Source organism: Acanthaster planci, linkage group LG11 (genome assembly GCF_054643075.1).
Source record: "Acanthaster planci isolate LZ-2023a linkage group LG11, COTS_SCS, whole genome shotgun sequence".
Lineage (NCBI taxonomy): Eukaryota > Metazoa > Echinodermata > Asteroidea > Valvatida > Acanthasteridae > Acanthaster > Acanthaster planci.
Window position 1 is genome coordinate 10,705,482 of NC_141787.1, and position 24,718 is coordinate 10,730,199.

The 24,718-nt window shown below is 40.9% G+C and overlaps 2 protein-coding genes and 1 long non-coding RNA gene across 4 annotated transcripts in view; 1 reads left to right on the forward strand and 2 right to left on the reverse strand.

Moving 5' to 3' along the window:
• The window catches only part of LOC110988574 (kinetochore-associated protein DSN1 homolog), a 54,601-nt gene that overhangs the window by 14,469 nt on the left and 15,414 nt on the right, over positions 1 to 24,718 (reverse strand). Inside the window, exon 9 of one of the 2 annotated variants that reach the window (XR_015427193.1) lies at positions 9,510 to 9,571. The exons of the other annotated variant lie outside the window; for it this stretch is intronic. The gene's annotated coding sequence lies outside the window, so the exon portion shown is untranslated. The remainder of the gene's footprint in view (positions 1 to 9,509; positions 9,572 to 24,718) is intronic. 2 annotated transcript variants of the gene reach the window in all.
• On the forward strand, positions 14,618 to 17,903 carry LOC110988575 (uncharacterized). Its single transcript, XM_022252241.2, has 2 exons — positions 14,618 to 15,033; positions 16,913 to 17,903. Exons 1-2 carry the CDS (start codon positions 14,943 to 14,945, stop codon positions 17,260 to 17,262), a joined length of 441 nt encoding a protein of 146 aa, XP_022107933.2. The 5' UTR covers positions 14,618 to 14,942; the 3' UTR covers positions 17,263 to 17,903.
• LOC147797463 (uncharacterized) lies at positions 17,733 to 24,216 on the reverse strand. The gene is made up of 2 exons (XR_015427241.1): positions 22,321 to 24,216; positions 17,733 to 21,329 (listed from the first exon to the last, which is right to left on the reverse strand). It is a non-coding gene; the product is annotated as an uncharacterized LOC147797463 (long non-coding RNA).

Sequence of the window (24,718 nt, forward strand, 5' to 3'; positions counted from 1 at the left end):
CTGCCACATACGAACAAGAGATGGCCATGCCCTTTATCGCCAAGCAAGAACATCCCCAACCATGTGGAGCATGCACATCTAATCTACTTTTCATTCCATAGGACAAGCTTTTTCACTGACAGGGTATCCAAAACTAGCATCCCCTCTCTCCCATATCAGCAGCACACAAAGTCCTATACCACTCTGATGTAAGATGCATCATTTCAGGAGGTTGTACCCATAGTGTGTTTCTGGATTAGATTTTAGGAGCCTGCTGCAATAACATAAATACATCAGCTTCATTTGTTTATTTGTTAGAAAAGGAAATCCAAACAATGGCGAAAAAGAAATGCATCCTTGAAAATACGACAACTCAGTTGGAACGCTACAGGTACATGTACATGTACATGTATATATTCAACAATCACTTTACAACGTAAATTGGTGACAATTTATTAAAAACAAGTCTAGTTGGGTGTGATGCTAATGACACTGAAATTGCTAAAAATGAGAATCCACCCAGTTAACAGTTGTTTGGTAGGTATAATTCATGTAGAAATACAAGTAGGCCTTATCTCAAACCTTCCCTTATTAAAGTCAAATAACCATTCAGCTTCAATTCTCTGGCTTGATCACTTTAGGTCCTGCACCTCACAACACACAATAAAGGAATTATTTCTGGCCCATTTCTTTCTGTAGTCCCAGGATTCCGGCTAAAGTCCGGGGCCATGGGTTCTGCAGCAAGACCAGAACACCCCCCCCCCTTGCAGCTGAAAAATCTTCCCTATGTCAAGTCTGTTTGGGCCAAAGCAGGTTGATGGATGGGATGGAGGAGAAATGTGTAAGTGTTGGATGGAGAATCAAGAATATACGGGGAAAAATTGTTTTCAACTGACAATGGGTGGGACACATTCCTTGGAGGAACTTTTCAATTTGGCTGAAGATGGCAGGTGTGTGCTCTGAATTATAACTGCACTGCACATAGGAACCAGGATCTGGGAGGTTTCTCAGGCTGTGCCGACCATGGTGGAGAACAAACTAATTACAAGCTGAGGTTATTACGAAAAATTTGCAATGCATTAGGTATGCACATTCTCCATGCAAATAACCGAGCAACTAATTTCACAGTGGATCCATGAAACACGTGCCTCAATCCAGTCAGTCTTGTTTAACAGTCAAATTATGAAGGTCCACACAAGGAAACAGAGTACATTCAAAACTGACACTGTGTACATTTTTAAAAATCTTTTAAGATGTCCAGGAAAACCAAATGATTAATCTGTTCAGTCTTTCCTTTCTGAGATACTAGATTCTCTCCATGGCTTTAAAAGGTCAGGAAAAAACATTTGGTTGTCCTGAATACTTTCAAATTAACATATGCATTTCCACTGTTTATGATTTTCCTAAAGCACCCTTGTTTGACAGTCCAGCCAAACAATCGACTTTTTCCCTAGCCATGTATTTATTACAAAGCATCCCTTGATTATTTTGTGGCAATTCCATACAATGTTATCGTGGGTTTTCAAATTTTGTTCCTGGCATAAAACGATAATGTTGCACACTGTAATAAAGGCAGTGATGTTGAAAAACACCATTAATAGGTAGCAGAGTCCAATATATTACATGTATGATTACTTTCAACTCCAGTGAATTTTCTTCAGTGAATTTATACCCAAAAGGCAGGTTGCAAAAGATATTAGTACGTTACTATAATACCACACAGTGTTACCTGATCCTTGCAAAGTCCACATTTGCAACAAAGTAACAGCACTTGAGTTTAGGTCCTCACTTTAGGAGTAATACTACCACCACGATAGAACAGGATGCATTGTGGAAATCCCTTCCGGTGTGTCAGTGTGTTAGCCACGGAATAGATCATATTCATGGGAGACCCAACTTCAATCGTATTCCTGAACATATTGTATAAATTTTAAACCCTTAATGGGGTGAAACCATGTGATTTGGGGGGGGGGTTGAAATGAAATCGTAGAATAGGGTCTGGTTCTTTAATAACATTTTCAAATGCATACACGACGTTTGGAAGTCTGAGGGAAATTTGGTGCTCTGTGGATTCAGTCTATTAAATGATGGTTTAAAAAAGTTAACTTTGTACAGGGTGTCAGTACCTTCTGGCCCAAGAAAAATAATGCTGTTTTGGGTTTCAAATACATATAATTCAAAAGGCTGTTCAAACTTACTTCAACAGATTTTTAAGAAATAGAATTCAGTGTCCTATCATAGCAACCAACAGACCTGTAAACAAGCTCACGAAAGGGATTTTTCACATGTGGTGCTGCTGCAATTTTGGATTTCTCACAGGTTAACAAGAAAATGATGAAAAGTTTCAGAAAAGGGGTTGATTCCACTGCAAAAACATCAGTAGATTGTATGAAGCAATTTTCCAGAAAATTACCCTTATTCCCTGCAGCCTTTGTTCTCTTTCAGCCCACAAGTTGACACACACAACACATTCCAAAGCTTTCATTGTGGTACAGTGCTCCCACAAACTGATCCATGGGAAGAACCACTTGCTACTTGCCACATGATCGAATACAATGCATTACGCCAATGAGCCCAATGAGCCCCACCTGTCAAAGGAGAACCACAATAGATTTGTCCAAAGCAGTCAGACTGGAGTTCATGTAAATGGAAGGACAATGGCAGCCTTCCTGGCCATTTAAACCAACCGCCGACTTCAGCCATTGGAAAATTTCAACTCAAAATTTGCAACTGGATAAAAAAGTCCATAAATCACTGTTTGGGCAGGGAATGCGACGACCATACTTCACTCTCATGTTCTACTCAATTTCCCACTCCATTACACCATTACCTTGCTTCCCTTAATAAGCTTAATTGCACGCAAATCGTACTGGTATTTAATGGCCACGTTTTTTCTCTTGCTCCATGTCTTGTCCCTGGGAATTAGCCCTTTTATCGTGGCCTTTCACAGGGACAAATAGACCATCGTGTGTATAAATCATTATGCCAATCATAATCTTCCATTTAATGGCCATCAAAAAGATCACATTTTGCATACACCAGTGGTTTGGAGTCATAAGAAAAAGTTTGATAATGGAAGAATTTTAGACTATTGTATTGGTAATGACTTCTCTCCCCCCGACACACAATTGAAAAGAATTAGCTAATTACTATTTTTGCAAAATACAATACGTTCCAAACAAAACTTGAGCACCACCATAGATGTGACGACCCGTGACAGCCATGCTTTTGAAGAGAATCAATCAAGAGATGACTAATAAAACTTTAAAAAATGAAAAGTGACAGGGTTTAAGAGCTACCATGACAAAAAAGAGAATTTTTTTCCTCGATGTAAATTATAATGAGTATGTAACAACAAAAAGGTGAGAAGGCAGGACTTAAGACAGGACAATGGCAGACATGGCTTACACATTTACTTGAAACTCTTCTAAGCACGAAATGATACTAGGCCTAAAATTACTGGTAGAAACAGGTAGATCAAGCCTGCATTAAGACATTGGTGAATCTTGTCTGTTCACTTGAAGCAACACTTTACAAAAAGACAATTCAAAAACCTAGAATCTCTTATTTTCAAGCACTGAAATGGCTCTACTCTCATTCCTGGTCTGAAGCCCCACCCAGGCATCCATGCCCTCTGTTTTGAGAACTTTTCATTTGAAGCATAAAGCATTGATCAAATGGAGACTGTTCAACAGGCGTACAACTCATAACTCTGCATAGCCTACATTTTTCCATTATTTTGCATTACCAACCCTCTTCCACCTCTATTTCCCCCATTAGAACATTTTCCACTAAGTTCAGTGCAGCAGCAGCAGGTAAAGATTTACAAATTCTTTGATCAAACTGATCACGCTAGTTCTGGGTTCATGTGCAGACTATTCCACACAATGCCACATCCTCAATTTTCAAAGACAAAGTGTTCACGCCAGCATTTAAAGAACATCAGAGGCAGATCAGACGACCTATGCCATTCCAGCCCCTCGGCACACTTTGACTTGATCACCAGGTTTCCAAATTCAATTTCACTAAAGACAGACCCTGATCACTGAGGATGTAATGAATGTGGTTTCGTCTTTCTTTTACACCCCTGTGTCATACCCATCTGGACAGACAGCAAGAGTATATTAAGGGGGGGTGGATGGGAGAGATTCTCACAGATCTTCCTAATTAAGCTGGGAGCTGTGTTTCTATTATACAGGGATCAAGTTTCCAACTCTGCTGAGGAAAGAAAAATTGATAAACTGGGAGAGGGTTAATCAGATGCTGTTTCGTGTTCACATCGGACACGGCATCGCCATTTTTTCTCTGAGAAGGTTGTGAGGAGTACTAAGACAAAAGCAAGGCACCTTTATTTGTATAGCATTCCCATTGTGAATACAGCAGTGATGTATGGAAAGTAATGTAGTTCTGTTTACTTGTCACTCCCTCATTGTTCATGTTTTAAAGTGCATGTGCATGTAGATGTAAGTGTGAATGCTTAAGATCCCTCACAACCATGTCTTTCAAATCTCGGGCAGAAGCATCTCTGACCAGATCATCCATTACAATGAATCGCAGCCCTAAGGTTAGGTTTCTTCAAATTTACAAAAATAAAAATATCAACAAAACAAAACACAAAAAACATAAAAAAGCAACTTTTTAAAAATAACATACTGTACTTTCAAATTCATGCGTATGTTATGTGAAACCAGTACATAAGAAAGAGGTAAAAATAATATCGAAACTTAAGAATGGAGGTTTGAATTATTAAAACTACAAAACTATTTTCAATTAAAATAAACGTTTCAAGCTTGTGTGTACGATATTTATATAAAATAGTATAACAACAAATTTGCTGAAATATGACCCCTGCAATTGAAAATTGCCTGTCTTCTGTAAATCCTTTAGCTCACTGCCACAGGAAACCGCATCATGAAACAGAAGTAGGCACAAGCTGGGACCCAGACTACATACTCTATGATCAATTATGCAGAACCTGGTTCCGTCACAAAATCCAAAAGGTGGGACATCAGCTTGACACCGTCCTGAGTATGCTCCAAACAGGGACAGAGATGGAGAGAGAGAGTGAGGGGGGTTATTGATGGCATTGCTATTAAATTTTAAGGAGCTGCGATGATCTGTAATTGTGACTTTAGAGCCGTCAAAGAAGGGAAATCTCCGGCACTTGGAAGTGGGGAAGGGACCATAATATTGATGAAGGAAGGAGGTTTCACTAAAGTTAAAGTTGTTTATCAGTTGTAGGTTCTGGATAATGAGTGTCCTTTAGTTGTCAGAGGAACATATACATGTACATTCATTTCTCGTTTAACACCTTGAGTTACATGTTGATTCTTGGTGATGGAAAATTTGGCAAAAGGCGAGTCGTTATTTGATAGAATGTTTCTGCTTGTTTTGGGTAGTGCTGCCACCCAAGTGGCACTGAGATAGTGGATGGTGGCACAAGATGCCCCAATCAAGACAAAAACATGTTCTTTATCTTGGCTGCTGGTCTCTTCATTGGATCAAGTTTTCCTTGTACTGCATTTGTCAAGCCCTGTTTCCAGGAAAAGCTAATAACCCTGCGACTCAGCGATAAGCTTGGATCCATGCTCTAGTCATATTTGGTGATCCACTTACAACGCAGCCAAACCCCAATAAGTAGTTTTCTTTAAAAAGAAAGAAATGGTTTCTGTTTTCTATACAACAAAACTTATTACGTCCCATTACATTCATGCCTTCCCTAGAACTGAATGTAGGCCCAATTTTCCCTCTCACACAAAAACGATGTATCTCCAAAAGCATTTTTATGAACATAAGATAATAGGCTTCATTGTTTAGATCTGTGATTCACTGGAGTGAACTTGCTCTTTGCTAATAATGCAGAGCTGAATTGTAGTTTCTACTTTATATGCACAATGTATATTAAAAAAAATGGAAGGATGTTTGGAAAATGATAAGTGGTGTGCCATATGTGACACCTGCTCTGAAAACAATCAATGAAGCTTTGAAAAAAGGAGAACACGGGCCGGGAATATTGATATGGAGACGGGCTGGCCCGCTGTCCTGCCAGAGAGGGAGAAAGCAGGGAGAGTGCCAAATTGAAATTGAAACAGAATTGGCACATTGGCGGACTCCCGCATTTAACTCTGAATGGCCGCTAAGAAGCCCAGTGCCCCGGGGGCTTGCGGCGAAGTCACTTCGCATCAACCAATGATGCAACATGCCGCCCCGTTCTCATATGCCAGGAGGTAAGAGGCCAAAAACAAAAACAAAGAAGCAGCCGGTGAGAAGAAAACACCGGGAGAGAATGGAAAGAGGGGGGAGAGACAGCGAGGAGGGAGGAGGAAAAGTGGCTGATTGCAATTCCAAATTATTTTTTAAAGCTTCGTCGCTCGGAGCAAATTTCTAATTCAGAAAATGTACCCTCTGATTTTTCTCTCTTTTTTTGTAGCTTCTCGCCTGGACTGGGGGTAAAGCACCTGGAAGCCTTGATATATAACCAAAGTGGGATTAAGGGCCTTCACAAGAGCACTGATTAAGAATAAATGCTGCATGAAATTGCGGCCGACGTTGATGGATAACCCTCCTAGCCTGACCCATATACAACTCCAGTGACCTTCTTTTTTGTCTCCTCTCTTTCTCCCTCCCGATCCATCGCTTTCCTCTCATACCGTGTGTAAATGTGTGTGTACCGTGACTGACTCCGCTTTTACGGTGGGGGATTTGCTCCACAGCTCTGCACCTTCACCGAGCTGGCCAGGGCTGTGTGTGTGTGTGTCAGAGGGTCTCGGCAGTCAAAAGCTGGCCAGGGCTTATACATCCCCGTTATTGTCAGCACGGAGCTGCTCAGTGTATCATTGTGTGAATTGGGGGGGGGCTCCTTGTACAGCTTTGTGCTTGCCAGGCTGGGAGCTGGATGAAGCTGAGGCCCCAGCATTGGGACAGACAAATTGCTGAGAGGCAAACTAATCACTGGCATGAAAAGCCAGCTTAATCAGCGCCAAATTGGAAAAAGATAAACATCACAAATCCACTGTTTCATTTGTTTGGAATACAGTAGCCTTCTTAGCCTTGAGTTGAAATGAAGGGAAAAAGCTGCAACTGCCTACCATAAAGGGCACACGGCTGCTGACAATGACCAAAGTGTGTTTGCTAGGACAGTAGCTGTAGTTCAAACCTTTTGATTTTTTGTAATACAGGCTGCCTAACGCGCACAAACAGATTTGCTGTTCATATCTTACATGCAAACTGAAAGTCCTTCATAATGCAGATTCACATTTTTGGATTTCCTGATTGTAAGCCCATCCTTGCTTTAACGTCAGATTTGATCCTGATGGGAATTAGTGTAATGTTCCAGTTCTAACTGCAATAATCCCTTGGGGTTATTTTCTGCATGGAAAGAGTGCCTGGGATTTTCTCCGACATCTTACAAAGAAATCACTCACCAGAAATCACTATAAAAAGTTTGCTTAATTGTTTGTTTTCAACTGAATACAGTTACCAGGACTGTTTCGCAAAGTCCTGGACTCTTAAGCCTGGCTGTGATCAGAAGAATGATGGCTGGCAAAAAGATCACATGTGGTAACAGACAGGAATTGGGATATTACAGGAATGCTGACTGCATATCGGAAAGCTGAGAGATTATAAACAAACAGATTAGAGTCTTGAGTTCTAACGTGGATAATGGTGCAGATTTTCAGAAAAGTGACCATCTCACCAAAGCTGCTCTTTTAAGCTTAGACATTTCAAACAGCAGAAGAGAAATTAAACTGGAATAAAGGAGGAGAAAAGATTCAAAATCCGTCACAGAGAGGAACAAGGCAGATGCGAACTTCAAAGTTGATGATGTCACTTTTTTGTACCAGTATGGAACTTACCATGACAAGTCTGTGTGCAGTGAGGTATCAACACAACCTAATATCAGACTGCAACTTGAAATTGCATAGAGCTTAAAGGAAAGGAGTTTCTGAATGAACTGATTATCTCTAATTTGAATAAAAGCGAGACCACCCAGCCTCACTAATTGGCAACATATAGCCACTGCACCATGTTCAGTTCCAGCTTTTCACTCTCTGAACGAGAGAACAAACAATTGAGTGAATGTCCAAAGTGCTGCCTAGAACAATATATCATTATTATCCCATAATTCCACTTCAGTGTAAGCTAATTTATTCACAATTAATTCTGCCAATATCAAAGCAGCGACTGCCGTAATGATACTGTCATTATCTATCATTGCCAGTTAGCATTTTTATATACGGTCACCATGGCAACTGCTTCCCGGAATCAAAGTTCCATCTTGGGGATGCCTTTCCAGTCTGGCCAATTTATCATCGCCGACTATCCGATGCTGGACATTTTGATGGATTCTGGGTTTGATTTTCGGAAATTGCGGACTCATTAATACTTGATTGCTTTGAATAACATCCTGGGATAAACCGGGTCTGATTGGAATAAATGGGCAGCCCGGGGAAGGTCCAGAGCAGGTAACCCAATTTTGCCGGGAATGTAGGTCAGTCCGGATGAGTGCCGAGTGGCAAAGAAAAAGGGACAGTCGGCTGGGGCAGGCAGGGAAAAGAGGAAATCAAACATAAAATACCAACCAATCTCTGGACATTACTTTGTGGAATCATTTTGTTTCTATGACTCAAGCAGGACATCTTATCATAGAATCCTCTAATTGAAGAAATGCTGATACATCTGCTTGGCTCCAAACAGAGCTCCCTTGAGAATTCTGCATGTGCTGCTTTCCATGCGGGCCTTTTTTGTCTTAAGCCAGCTTTGCTGTACGTCTTATCACTGAAAATAGGAACATTTATCATGATTTGTGCAGTTAACTGTGGTCTAAAGTATAAGTTCACCTACATGAAATCACATGAGTAGTTTGGGTAAAATATACAATTAAAAGTCATATCTTTGAATGTGACGTCATGATCATCATCAGAAATGCATTTGTAACACTCACTGATGATAATGGTGACTGACAAACACAAAAAGAGCTCAGCTGAAAGATTTGACGGATGTAAGCAGGGCAGGAAAAACTTTAAGAATGATAACCACATGCTTACTGGTTTTACATATACAACACTCCAAGTGTCAAAAGATGAAATTGTCACATTACTTCCTATCACTACATCTTTTCACACCGTTAAAATACACATAAGTACCTGGTGAGTATCTTCACTTGTGTATAAGTGTGTCTTCCTGAATTTGTGTATATACCAGCACCACACAAAAACAGATTTCCTTGCTGTTAATAATGGGAAAAAATTAATATGCAAGTAAAAAAAAAATGTCGGGCAGTTTCCAACAGGCTGTAAAGACAGGTCCCAATGTACATGTATCTCTTCCATCAACTCTGGGCTCAAACACACTTCTTATCTCCCTCTGCCCTGACCCCCCAAAAACCAAAGGGGGACAGAAGGAAATAGAGCAAGCACTCTAAGCACTGTCACAGCGTATCCATCATAGATGTTTTCACAACCCAAATGCTAAGACATCCAGTGTATACCATCACTTCTTCTTCGTCTCATTTCGTGGGTGTACCATACCTTTTTTATGCATCTGCCCGAGTCAGCAAGGTAGATGCATGTATATTCCAACTCCAGGCAAACTAACAATGAGAGAGGAGAAAAAAAGGGGAGAAAGATAACTTTGAATTTGGGGAGTGTTTAGGACTAATATCACAGCTTCCGGTCCTGAGCTACCTTTCCCCCCTGGGGACCCTTCTTTCTATTTTCTTTAAATCTGGCTTTTCTGGGGGAACATTTTGCCTCATTAGACAATCGCCAAAGATCCCACACGCCACAGTGCGAGCGCACAAATGAGAGATGACAGACTGTCAGAATGTGGCGGCGTCCGCATGTATCTCTTTCTCCCCGTGTGCGGGCTAACCCCCCCACCCCCCGAGGGGAGCTGATTTGGGGGCCTGTGTCTTCCCCCCCCATTGTGTGTGTGTTGACGAACTAGTGCAAATTACGGGACTGTGAACTGGGGGAAGAGGGTAGGCTTTCATTTGTTTAGGAGACGTGAGTGCCAAAAATGCACTCATTATGCTTCTATTTGCAGAAATCATTTAAAAAGTTTTGCAAATGGGACATAAATAAAGAGATAAGCTTTGTGACAAATTTTAATGTGTGATACAGTGACCATTCATATTCCAGGCTCCTGTTCCAGGGAAGATACAGAATTATTGCTTAGTCACAGAGAAGTAATTCACATGGATTTCTTGTACTATTCTCCCTCCTATTTCCCTGGTTTTGAATCACATCCACAACAACTGAAAACCAATCGCCAAGACGACGTTAATACATTATTGCATAATATACCATATACACAATGTTGAAATAAAAAAAAAAGATGCAACATTCATGCAACACTATATCAACCTGTATGACACAATCACAAGACACTTGTACAAGCTTCAGTAGAATTTCAAGATATAGGCCTATTAAAATCTGTGTTAGTAAGATTGAGAAAGCATCATCTCAACATGATGCTAGAAAGGGGGGTCATGTACGTTTTACTGTACTTGGCACAAATCTAGGGGCCTGTTTGTTTCGTATGGATCTGGATCTTGAACAACGATCTCAACGTTGGTTTGCACCATCTATTAGGCAGGTTCTGGTGTCAGTGAACCAACAACGATCATTTATCCTGATCCATATCTATGTGAAACAAACACGCTTTTAATATGCAGGATTCAGCATCTTGCTCAAATTCACTGGCCACAGAATGCATATCTAAAAAAAAATATTTTTATTCTTGTTTGGGTATACCGGTATATGTAGACCACACATCCTGAATGCCAAGAGAGGGCGATATCTACACGTAACTATCTCACATGAAGATCTTCAAACAAATTGCCAGCGTGTGGGCATTGCTTTGTAAGGGAAATTCAGACCACTAAGATTGTTGCACAAATGGGGCATGGAGGGAAACTAGGGTGTAACTTAACATTTTAATGCCATCACACAGAAAGTGATACATTGTGGTGCTTTAGTAACCATACAAAAATCAAGTTCCTCCATGTTACAGCTGACGCTGTAAGTTGTGATTTGATGACCGTGCGTGCAAGTGCATCACATGCACATCTTGCCTTTCTGTCTGAACAAACAAATTGGGCACACATCAGCAGTCAAATTAATGCATTCATCCCCTCCCCCTCAACCTGCATGTGCCCTGGCCAACTGTCCCCCAAATTAAATTTCACAGTTGTCGCTGGGAGTGGGAAAACATCAAACAGTCCATGCTGGGGCGGCGGAAATTTGCTAATTTGAATGCAGTTCGATGGAAGGAAGCTCTAGGAGGGGTGGGCATGTGGAAGGCCTATACGTGTGCTAGAGTTCAGACTTTTCCTTCCAGAATCTACATCAATGTGCCAGCATCCTCATGAAGTTACTTTCCAAAGAAAGCCAAACCAGCTTCCCACTGTTCTCATTTTATCACAAGACACCGATACATCTCAACTTCCTTAAATAAGCTGTGCAAGGGACACAGCCTTGGTTGAATTGTTACACAAGCTTAGCAAGAGCGCAGAGACGTAATAATAAGTTAACAGCTTTTGTTTTTCAATGGAGCACCTGGACCAAATGAAATGCACTGATGCTATTTTATGCACGCCCTATCACTCTTGATTAATTACAACATAGCAATCCAATGACCAGGCACTCAGGAAATTTGAAGCCAAGCTCCTGACGCAAGTACACATCCAAATAGAAACCAAATCACAGAAACCTGAAAACTGCTTAGAGTTAATGCTGCAGACAATGCCACGTCTGGTGAAGATTCGCAAGATCAGATAAGAGCTCCTCTTTTTCAGAGAAATGCTGATCAACTTGTATCTTGGAAATCCATGTCTGCAAAGCTACTTTTATAGGATTTGTGATTCTAAGAAAATAAAGCCAGCAAACAAGAGGCTTGTGACTGGTATAAAGACAGCACTGGTACCAACACCCTTTGAAATCATTCTGTCCAAAAACATGCTGTAGGCCCTAATTTATGAAACATCAGGAACTGGTCATTGGAAATGAGTTCTCGAATTAGCTGAAGAGTTATTGAAAATATCAGGCAGCTGAGGTATGGAGGTAACAACTGCCTCCAAACTGATAACAAATTTATTTCTTTTTTCTGTCTTATTTATTTACTCCTTGCTGATGGTGAAAGGGGGGGGGGCTTCAAAGTGCAGGGTGGTGCTTTAGATAAGTAGCCTACAAGAAACCTATACAGGTAAAAACAAAAGGGCGGTGAAGGGATGTTTGCTTTTGAGGTGGAAGGAAAACCTACCAAGTCAGGCAGGGATCAAAATACAATCCACAAGTCAGTTTGGGTGGATTCAAACCTGAGTCGCGGAGGTGAAAAGTGAGAACCACAGCAAAACCTAACCGGAACAGTCTCTGCTCATCTTTCCTGAATGACTGTAGACTGGCAAGGTATCAATAATCAAATGGTGAATTGCACTTTAAATACCTCTCCTCTCAAAAAAGAAACAGAAAAACAATGTAAGTCATTACAACATGACCCACAATGGACAAAAACATATAACCAGAAACATATCTGCTGTCAAACTGACCTTCTTACTATCAATTAAAGTGACCTTGCGGCTCCCATAATGACTTCTCTCCTCCTAAAGTTTTCCAGCTCTTTTGATAAATGATATGCCATTGCAAACTGCATGAGTATGTAGACTGGGCTTTCCCATCAAGCTGAATGCCTCTGAGTTGGGGGGGGGTTCAAAGCCCATCACTGTATCCCTCCATCAGTCTGATTTCTGATTGATGGACACAGGAAAAGTTTTGACAATGCATCAAAATAATGATGTCCTCAATTTCAGGGAAGTATTGTCCAGTGCTTGTCAGACAGCCAAGCAATATCTGATTGCTGGGTAAGTTGAACTATGGTCGAACATCAACCTCAAACAGGGAAACTACACAGGTATTACTATTAGGAGATAAGCTTTAGTGACAAGGTGTTGCACAATACAATCCCTTGATGACACATCATGAAGGGGATCACACACCTGTTTGGCACTTGAACAAAACAGGCCCAGAAATCCCATTCCAACACAAAATGACATCCATTGCATCAATGCTGGGTTCATACTTGCCATGAAAGTGAACACAAATGCAAGTTTTGTGATGTCATTTCGAATTTGTAGAAACATTTCGACTCAAGCAAAATTCACTGAAAATGTTGTGAGAGGTCAACTCTACTTCTTTTTCGTATTAACCTGAGGTCTGAACCTGCCTTTAGTTGTAGCATTTACTGTCAAACTAAAACTAGGACAGCTACATGCATGGTCAAATACTTTTGAGTCAAATGCATATTACGATAAAAAGCAGTAATAACTGGAACTCCGGTAGTAAGTAACACAGTGTGATTTGAGCACTCATAAATTCAATGATGGTTACTTATCTGAGAACCTAGATAAAGGCTACGTTGAAATTGTCCAACTATTGGCAAAAGGACGATTACTCAAATTGGTTTTACGAATATTGAAGCATTTCTTTGAAACCTGTGTAAAGTGTTGTGTTCAAACACATATCTATACTCAGTCAAAGTACTCAGTCAACAGACTGTAGCCTTGGTGATGATAACTGTGCCATCTACATGTACATGTAATTTAGGTAATGTACTGTACATAGTGGTACAAAGTACATACAAGGAATACCACGGGCATAAAAAAATCTTATTATTTGAAAGCTCTGTAAAAATTTGGCAATTGATTCCAAGAGTAATGATCTCTTAATATGCATAAGTTGCCAAAAGCCTAACTGTTAATTAGAACCATAGCCTTCCTAACTACAGTTGTACTTTACAGTAGAAATGTGAGAGTTTCAAACTGCGTGTACCATAAAGCACATGGAAAAAAAATAAAATGGAGCAGCTGAGCCAAAGAAATTGACATGAATATCTGACAGAGATTAATGGCACTTAGCTCTGGTCCTGTGTGACCCCCTCCAACCTATCCTCCTTTGGGGTTAATTTGTGTACTCTGCAAATCCCATGAAAAAAATAATCCCTGGTTACCTGGAATATTATGTGAGGCGCTGTTGCGTCTTGGTGCCTACAGTGGCAGGGTTCCCTGTGTACATAAACAAGGATTTCCCTGTGAAAGCCTGCAACTGGGTTGGGTTTTCTTGTATCTATCCCATCAGGGGGGGGGTTGGGAGTCAAGAAGAGGGGACGCGCTGGTATTTGCTTATCAAAACACTTTTATTTTCATAGCAGGAGTTTGGGTGTTGAGGGAATCGGCAATAACTTGAGTGATTGAAATTCTCAAAAGGATTACACTTTTTATACATCTGGTCTTGGTCTAGATGATGACAATGGTGGTTTGGAGACAAGATGACAGATATGAATTTGACATGCAAAAAAGATTTGCGGGGACAATATCTTTAAACCTCAAAGTATTGTTGTGGAGGAAGTGAAGTTATTCAGATACAAGATGCTGGTGATGTATACAGCAAGTGAAAATGGTGCAGGAACCATGAGAAACTGATGGCTAGGTGCCTGAAAACTTAACTAAAAATTAAACAGAGAGGCATGAAAAAGAAGAGGATGATGGAAGGGTATTAAGGGATATGATTTGTGGTTTGTATTTTTCTGGTTGCATGAATACCTTAGGAGATGTAATCATGTCCATCAACAGCCTGTTAAAAAGTCAATAAAACATGTAGCTCCAATTCTCTGTGTCTCATCAGAAGGAAAAGAGGGATGAGCAGTGAGAAAGAAGCAACTGACTGAAGCAGACTTGAGCCCCGCAAAACTGCCAGTCGCACGTCTGGGTCACAAGTCAATTCACAAGTCCAGTCAGGAGCCACTGAGTGGATGAACAACAAAGGAAAGCCACCGCCACAGTTCACTGGAAAGGACTGGATGACTACGGATGGATTTGCGATTGACTTGTGGGAACTGGACAATAGTAACAGCTTCGAAAGGTTGGAAGATGAGACAGGGAATTTGTGTCTGCCAGGCAGAAATGGATGGAAACTGAAGAAGTTATAAAACTGCCTTGTGCCTTGCTCAAACCGGAAAAGAGGTTGAAGAGTGAGGAGCGTGTCACCAAAGCAACAGGTACGGAATAAAGGAAGCCACTGTGGATGGTAATTCGTTCAAAGATTAAATAAAGGCAATGATGGATCTGTAATGGAAATATATACAAATGTGATCCCAATTTAACAACTTCTTTCTGTGGGTCAATGTCACAATGTTCGGTCTCATTTACCATTAAGCTACATCAGCAAATCAGTTCTGGTGTAGGGAGCGTGTCGTTATGCGTACATAGGAATGTCTGGCACCGGGGCAAAATGACCAATTAGGACCCGTCACAAAATAGCAAAGAGGCCTCCCGGAGTAACAGACAATTTGTACGGTGTTAAAGGCTGATACATCCCCAGCTGTTTGCCAGGTGCCCAGCCTCCGCAATCCCCCTGGTGGCACCCGTCTGCCTATTCCCTGAAGTTTATTATCACAGGACCATCACAGAGCCCCCAGGGCTGGCAGTGACGCTGAGGTATGACCGACAGCTCCTCCGTTTGCATATTTCTTCCCAACATCAACAAGCGGTCCTCGCTGGACCATCACCCCGTTGACAGACACAAACGATGTGGCATCAGCGACCCCTTGACCCCAGGCTCATTATTCATGGGCCTGATGTATACGACTCGGCAGCTTGTAACCAATTGGCACCTCATAAACATTCTTCCCTGGCCCCTTGGTTTATATTACCAGCACTTCAGGTATGCAGGGTAGTCATTAAGGCGCAGGTTCCCCTTTGCAGAGTCAGAAGAAAGAAAAATAAAGAAAAATAAGGGATCAGGAAAACCCAAGGAAGTTAATCTCCAAAGTCCATGTGTGCATACCTCAAATTCTGTCAACAGACTTCTTCCCCCTCCTGTGATCAGTGCTGGCACAATTTCAAGTTCACTTTCAGATGCCTCCACACCTACACCACTAAGATGCTCGATGGATAAAAATTACAAGCAGGACACAAGGAGTGCTCGCAAAACGTCATTAGCGGATTTGAGAAATGGTTTTCGGAACCATAGTCCGTGTTTAAAGTGTGGTTACATGCAGTGAGCTAAGGCGGATATTTCATTATGCTAAGCAAGGCTATCAATATGACTGAGCAGTAGTAAATAATGAAAAGATCTTAAGGCTGGTTTCATAAACTTCAGGTGAGTGTGAAAGAGAAGCGAATTTGATGTCAGGACAATTTTGCTCCAGTTGAAATGTGTTCAACTTTATGAATTCGAAATGCAAATATTTCATCTGGCAAATCATCACAAATTGCCATTCGTTTTCACTTTCGCATGAAATACGAACCAGCTTTTGTTTTTATGATATCTATAAAATTCACATGTGGTAACAAAGTCACAGAAATAAGTATAAAATTCTGAGGATTAGTCTTTTGCTATTGCTAATAAGTATATAATGAGGGTCATTCTCTGTAATTTTCCTTGGCTTAAATTTTCATCAATTTAAACTACACAAAATATACTGTCTGTTCTTTGTTCCCAGTTTTTACCTCTGTTCCAAACCGATTCCATCATTATTTTATCGACTTTCTTATTTGTGAACATTGTGCATGAGCATGACTAAGTCTTTCCCACCAAACTCGGGAAAATGCATCAGCCACATTAAATGAACCAGTCAACCTGAATCACACAGTAGCATTTTTGTGAAAGAAGATGAGGGCATTCAAAAATCTCCACGCAGTCTTACACAACCTATTGTCTTACTTCAACAAAGAACACACTGTAAGTGTGACACTGTGAAGTTAAGCTGCTAGATCCTCATTGTTGGTTCAGGCTCTAGATCTGATTGAGGGAGTCTGATCTCCCTTCTCAATCTGACCACTGAATCCAATTCAAGGGTTTTCCCTAGATGGCCACTACACAAAAATGACAGTTTACTTCACAACAGAAATGTTGTCTTTTGCTCATCCAAATAGAATTCCTCCGCAACCACCACCGCCCCTGCACCATCACTACCACCACCAGGATGATCTCAGACATCATACAGCACACCCTAGCTCCTCCTCCTCCTTCCCATGGCTCCCGATTTACTCTCCACTGGCCTGTTAAAAAATCCACAAATCCTCTCCTCCCTGGCCCAGAATGTGACAAAATGCTCTTTCATCACCGGACAAATACACCACCAGGTGGTACCCCCTCCGCTGTTCTTGCAGGGACCACTGTCATTAAGTGGTCTTTCAGCCCTGCTGTCAGGATCAGGAAGAAGAGGTGGATGCTGCATCAGAGCTTAGATAGCATTCCCCTGGTGAGGTTGCAGCCGCTGTGAAGGACACAAGAGGAGCAGGACTTTTCTCCCTGTATCTCGCATCAGCCAGAATCTTGATTAAGCATGCCCTCATGACAACTCCACTTTCCCCTGGATTCACTGTCGTAAATTGTCTGATTATGCTTGAAATGATGTTATAAATGACTCTGTGGGATACCTAAAGGTTGGGGAGATGCTTTTCAACTGGATTCAATGCATTCCTTCCTCCCACCTCCTAAATTTTGATCACTGCTAATCACAAATCAACAGCCAGCCTACAACAGCTTCTCAGCAGGAGTTTAATAAATGTGTCTCTGATTAAAGTGTTCTTGAGTAATTGAGCGAATTTATGGCAGGCTTTTACACCACAGTTTATCCATCTAGTCTTTCATCAGCGCGGCAACATGCACTGCAGGACTTTATTAGACTGTTTTGCTACTAACAACAAATCCCAGCGTCTGAGAAGAAAAGTTGATGAGAAAAATCAAACCTGTTGTACCAACTGAATTGTTGTCAATCATTTTATTCACACTGCAGAAATAACATTTCCACTGACTATGAATAAATTTTCTAAAATTTGTCAATACATCAAACAATTTAGACCCTTCTATCATCAAACCATTCATAAAAATTATACTTACATTTAGCTTGAACGTTGTGCAAGTCGACTTACAGTTTTCTTTTATAAAGAAATATATTCTCAACAATGAGAATCCACTGGTTTAAATCCAGCTAAAAGAAAAAAAAGTTTTTTGACCTAGTTAATTACAATGTATTAAATAATTGCTGTCTAACCAGGTTATTGCTGACTTGCACAAGGCAGCCAATGGTGAGGCACTTTTGTATGCCTCCACCAATAGAACTGCAAGAAAGTTTCTGTGCCACAAAGTTTCTGTGTCATGAATATTGATAACATGTACAGTATGGCCAGTATACATTTGATACATTTGGATAATCCGGTCATATGCCTTATCTCTGTTATGAATGCAGTTGTATGGGGTAATTTGCATATAAGTAAACTTCTTCATATAAAGAAGTTTATGTATGTGACATGTATGCAAATTATATTCGAAAATTCCTTCAACTAAAGTGGAATATTTGGCAATAAAATCTGCCATACCAAACATGTGCACGGACAACTAAGTTAGGAGAATCATCTACGCTCAGAATATATAATTAGTAACAGTAATTTGGGGGTGGGTGTTAATTTTTGGTCATTAAAGCCAGAAAAAGTTACCAAGTTGGTTAAAACATAATTTATTGTCTGCTTGGGGTGAACACCTTCTAGGGCACAGAGTCCAACTTTAGATCAATATATCTGGCAAGAAGCATGCTTCAACCACTTGCCCCAAGAAAAGGCTATTATTGAACTGGTGTAATTGTCCCAAGGCCACAATAAACCCATCAATGGTCCTTTTTCTGACCCTGAATGGGTGGGATGGTGGGTGGGGGGCTTGTCATCTCTGTCTAGGTGAGTTTACCACATGTTCATGTTGCAATTTAATCCGAAAAGTTCTCTGTCTCCCCTCCCCTTTTTTAATGTTAGTCTGCTGAGTGGCTTTTTAGTCCAAGCCAGGGACCACCCAATGTTGGCACTTTCAGACTCCATGTCCACATGTACTTTTTGTTGAGATTAGATTTCTTATGAATATTCTTCTGGAAGACATGCTTGAATTTGGACTGACCATCAATCATATATTCAGATGTTTCAGGGAGAGGAAGGAGGTAATCATAAATTTTGTAAACCAGGTGCTTGAGGAACCTGGGGACATCTAATTTTCCACATTAGGGGACAAATATTGAACAAAGAAAGAAGAAGTTAATTTTGAACATATTGACAAGCTGCCACCTGACTGGCGCATAAATCTCTGGGTAAATTACTTATTTAGAAATTGGGCTATGCTTAACTTTCTCTTGTATGTACAATTAATAGAGGGGGTGGTTTTCCCCCAAAAAACAACTTGGCAAAATCTGGGCAACCATGAACATCACTCTTTTCTTGAAGTTTTCTGCAATGTTTGTGACACAGTGCTTTTGTGGGAGGGGGTAGTCACTTTTGGGGAAAAGAGTAATGCAGACAGATAGATCTCCTGTCAATAAGACTTGGTTGAACACACATCAATGTCTTCAGTTAATTAAGGACTGAAAGCCTCTTGACTTATCTTACATGGTGACAAGTCAAGCTAAAGGATAAAAGCCAAATTCCTCATAAGTGTGTATGTAAGCATACGGATGTAACTACCTACAGGGTCAACCTTTATGATTCATTTCTCTTCAACACCTTCAAATCCTCCACAAACCAACAAATACAGCACCAGGGTGACCCACTGCCCTCAAAAGCTGCAAGTACTCAACCCTCTGGTAATATTCACCCTGATGTGTTGCTGGGGATCTCAAGACTGAAAACTCAGAACTGAAACGTGGTGTCAACACCCCTTGCCAAATTGCTTCTGAGGGGGGGGGAGAAAGTTCTCTGGCAAGCACCATCAGTAAAAACAGGACGTAAATCAATTGTCTATATCCTTGCTTGCAGCTGACCAAGTGACCACCAAAAGCCCCATTAGGGAATTTGTGAATTTACCAACTATTTCTGGGGAAAAAAGTGGGGCAAATTTCTGTCCAAGAGGAAGCATCTGATCCTGGAGCAGTGACTGTTTGGGTGAAAAATTTATGAACCAACCGGTTATGATTTGTTTCAAGAAGTGGACAGTGCATCTTCTGAGCACCCATGTGTATATATATATGGAGATTCATAAAGTAATCTCAAATTGGTCACTACAGGTTTAAAGTCACTAAGTGTCACAGTTTCAGAAATCTGAATCAGTATCCAAAATCAGGATACTAGAAAATGCCTCTTTTGTCTCCTCTTCAGATGACTTTTGTCTGGTACTATTGCCAGCGCAAGACATAGTGGAGGCTATTAACGACAAACACAGTTGGGATACACAGGCGTGATCACAAATTCATAGTGCACATGACCAGAGAATCAAGGTGCCGACTAGTGTACACACAAACATAAATGCATGAGATGATCTGTTCAAATGAACAGCTGAGGATGATTTGCAAAGAGAGAAACAGACACAGGTGTTAAGTTCAAGAGAAAGACAAGGGGTAAACTGTAAATGACGGAGCTAATACATCAACTGCTAATAAGAAACTGTCAAGTATTACTGTTATACTCCTTTACACACTGAGTTCTTTAAATTCACGTGAACATAACAAGTTGAATTCTCTACACTAAAGACACCGTTGCTATACCTCAAGATTCGGGGCAAGGATTTGCTTAGAATAAGACAGGCCTTCAACCAATACACTGTTCACAATGGATAACAAGGGTACAAAGGAACCAGATCATTCCACGGGTGGTAGTCACTATGCAAAGCTTGCCCTGAATTGTGAGGAGTATCAACAGTGTCTTTAGTCTGGAAAAATTCAAATTGTTATGTTTATATGCAATCAGATAACTCAGTGTACCAGATTTTATTCAAATTTAACTTGCAAAAGGCAAGTGACTAAGGGGAAGGACTGAACTGACTCCTTTCAATGCACCTGGGGGTATGTAGAGGTAGAGGCTCAGAGTGATTTCAATTATGACAACAATGAGGCAATTTCTGGCCTGATCTATTACCAAAGCCTGGCATATCCTCAACATCACTAGGCATTATATGCAGCCACCATTGTAAAAAAACTCTCTCTGATTACAATAACTGCTGTTCATCCAACCTGGGTACCAGCTAATGGCTCCCAGGGGACAGGTGATAAACAGCTAGAAAGTGACTTGAGAAACAATAAGGATGGAGTGACCTCGGTGTGACCTCAAGGGGGAACAAGAACCTCAGCGAGGTCAAGCAATTCCACTTATGTGGGAGAAGAGTTTCAGAATATTGTGGGCCAGACATAAATATCACAAGGGCCATGTTGGTATTTGTGTTTAGTACCAGCTCATTCAAAGTTTTAATGGAGACAGTCCAGAGGGCTTTTGCTGCTATCAGATCCAGGTAGTATATAATGTGAAACTGATTCAATGCCAGATGTTTAAGAAGCTCAGAGCTGATTCAAAGCCCAGCACCATCCAACATGACCAGTGTCTGTGGAAGAATGGAACCAAAAACACAAACTGTACAGGGGTCAAAGTGTCACAGGATTTCACAGTGGACACTTCATCTCTCTGAATATTAACTTTTTTTCGGTTTACCAAAAAGTAAATATGCTGACTCAAAACTGGTTCCTCATGAATACACTTTGTAACTCACAAATAACAAAGCTCAAGTTTATTGACTAGCAGCGAAACATTCACTACCAACACTACACCATTTTCAGTCAAAAATCAAGTCATTTCATTACTCCTTCCTCAGTCTCCACTGTAAGGTGTTCCAAACCTGGTTCCACGCCCATCCTCATACAAAGTAATTAGCCACCCAACTTCCACAGCCCCTTTACTCAGTGACCACTTAGTATAAAGCGTTTGCTTATTGAGGGATGCCAGTACATAAGAAACAAATTTATTTAGAATAAATTGGTGTCGACAAAACATGGTGAGGCAAGAATAACACAGTTGAAAACATGCCATGAGAAAACTAAACACAAGGGTAAAGACAACGATCAACTGGAGGAAATGCTGATGCTGCACAATTTGGTAATATTAAATCTGTGTACCTAAAGGATAAAACGGAAACAAAATCATGTGAAAAGCCCCTTATGCATTCTTGTTCTGTTTTAACATCAGATACCAAGTTATGAACTGTCTTTCAAGGTGATACAACTTATAATAAAAAAATTATATGAGAACAAAAAAGGTCAATTCTCACAGGGCGGCAAAAATCCAAACAGCCACCCTCTCTCTTTGTTGTTTTTTTTTAAATGAGTAACTTGCTCAAAACAGGTACTCTGTAGAAATTTAGCACAGCTTATATCAACTCCTCTGTTTCCTAAAAGCTGAACTACTAGTGTGATTCGCAAGACAAACCATGACGGAATTGGACTATTCACTAGCTGTGTTCTTGGGGTTTGACCCTTAGCATAAATCTGCCAGTCTCGTTCACACACTAGGCACACGCAGCCCTATTTCTGTCTCCGTACCAGTAATGATCCAATGAAAGCCATCTCTCAAGGGCCAGTCATTCCAAGCCTTCAAGGAGCCTTCCATGGGGGAAGGGGAAGCTCAAAGAAGCTTGAAGTGCGGCCAGGGTGCACAGCAAGATCAAAAAGGTGTCATGTGGTTCTCCAATCCGTGTGACGACAGAGCCAATAAGCATTTTTGTTTTCTTTGCTCATTTGCCGGTTCACATCAGGATACATCTTTTAATTTCTGGTCCCCTGATTGGTGTCGAATTTAGCTCAAGGGTGCGTGCTGCGACAGGATTGCATGGCTAAGCAGTGTCAGTCAAGGGAAACCTCTCATTTTCACGGTGGATGGGAGATGAGAAATCCTGAACAACACAGCGGACAACACAAGACACCTTTCATAATATGCAGACCTACAGAGCTAGCCCTGGATCCAATCAGCAAGTGGAAACGTGACGGGTTAATTATTAAGGATTCAAAGTGCTGGTCATGAAGTCTAAGTGTGAATATGATGCATGTACCTTGACAAAGAAAAAGTCAGAGATCAATAGCATGTATATCATCATCACTTCCCCCCCCTTCCCCCCCAAAAATAAATCAATCTATCACAGGAACATGATGTGAAGTTACACTTACAGAAAGGAAAGACTGTGATCATGTGGAGCTTGTGACCATAACAACCAATCACAAATGCATTTATTAATAGTAGGAGAGCTTCCAGTATTGAACTCATGTTTGTAAATCTGTCACTTGTACATTTAAATGAATCCCTCAAACTGCATTCATCATTTTCTCCAAACAGTGGTTCCAGAAGGGAAGAAAATACAGAAGAATAAGGGAATGGGCTGAGTTGAAAAAATGGACAGTGACTCACTTCTTTAGAGGTCTTGAAATTTGTAATGAAGTGGCTACTACAAGCCTCCTCCTTCCCTTCCAACTGCCCCCCTGACTTTTCCTACATGTTGCCTAACAATTCAGAATGCATACATCCATGAAATCCAGAAATTTGTAAGAAGTATATGAATGAAAATGCGGCGTGTGATGTTAGTGGATGTCTGACCTACTTTCTCGAGATCATGTACTGCTCTTGTCTCCTAAAGCAACCACTCCATCATGACAACTAAGCATGAAATCTCCTGGTCTTAAAGAATAGTATTACTAAAGTCTATTGCATTCCTTCATTGCACCAGTTGGTCTGAAATACCATATCTCGCTATGTATGCCCCAACTAGCAAAGTGGGGAAGGAAAAGGAGCCGACTGCAGATGCTGGACTTGCTGTGGCGTAAGCCCAGGAACAACTTGAGCTCCATGCTGATGGACCTCATCACCAAACTCCCACAAATCCGCCAGGTCGGCGAGAACCGAGAACCGGCCGTCCCCAGACAAAGCCGGCCCTAACAAGGGCTGCCAAATTGCTCCTGACAGCTGCCCCACCAAACAGACCAGCCGCAAACCTTTTGGAGCCTTCTTTCTAATTTTGTTCGTTCTCTTCAACCTTTTTTTTGGTTTCTTTCCCAGCCCAACGAGTAGCTCGAGCGGGTGGGAGTTAAATCACACGAGATTCTTCTCATCTCTCGACTCCCGGCCAGTAAAATTGGCGAAGAAAAGTGCCGGATTACTTGGGACGGATTGGGCATATTATCGTGCAATTTTCAAATTAAGGAGCCGGATCCATTCTGATGACATATGTTTTGGGGGGCAAGCTAAAAAAGGATTGAGACTTCCCTGTTTCAGGGATTTCTTTTGGGAGGATGACCTTTTCCATGGCAAGAGGACGTGTTGGCAAAAGTCACAAGGGCAATAATATTTTGCTCAGTGGCAAGGCAGTTCATTTTCCTAAATGCTATTTACTTTGAACTTTTGGCAATGAGACATGATGGATAACACCGGAATGGCAGTTTCCGTCCAGATGTATCACATGAATAACAAATTACATCAATTTCCTACCAATGCAGGAATAAGGATGTGTGGCCTACCATTTTCTGTGGTGACAAAACCATGAATTATGAAATCTCTAATTCACTTTGAAAACTTGATGTTCACAGGAATCAGAACTGGTACTGGCGTGCTTTTGAAAGCAAAATTCTTATGTGATGTGTGCTGAAAGATTGCCTCAGGGACACCACAGGAAAGAAGCTCTGGCAATCACGAGATAAGAGAAAGTAATTTAGATGAAGTTGAACTGCATCTTGGATTTTGAACTTCTTCTTTTGGACTAGTGCCGATGAAGGCTAATTTTTTCCAAACCATGAAGAGCCCAAAAATCAGACAGTTAAAAAATTTTAGATGGAATTCTGCATGCACATGACTCACAATTTCTTGTCATGACTTGTGTGGCAGTTCAGCATCCTTACCAAAACACCACGTGGATTGATTTTTTTTTTATAAAGATTTGTGTGGCCAAAGCTGACT

Excerpts from the sequence above, each read along its gene's own strand:
- LOC110988575 (XM_022252241.2), top strand. The coding sequence starts at position 14,943 with ATGGAAACTGAAGAAGTTATAAAACTGCCTTGTGCCTTGCTCAAACCG. Across the intron at positions 15,034-16,912 it reads GCGTGTCACCAAAGCAACAG|AATTCCTCCGCAACCACCAC; the intron begins GTACGGAATAAA and ends TCATCCAAATAG.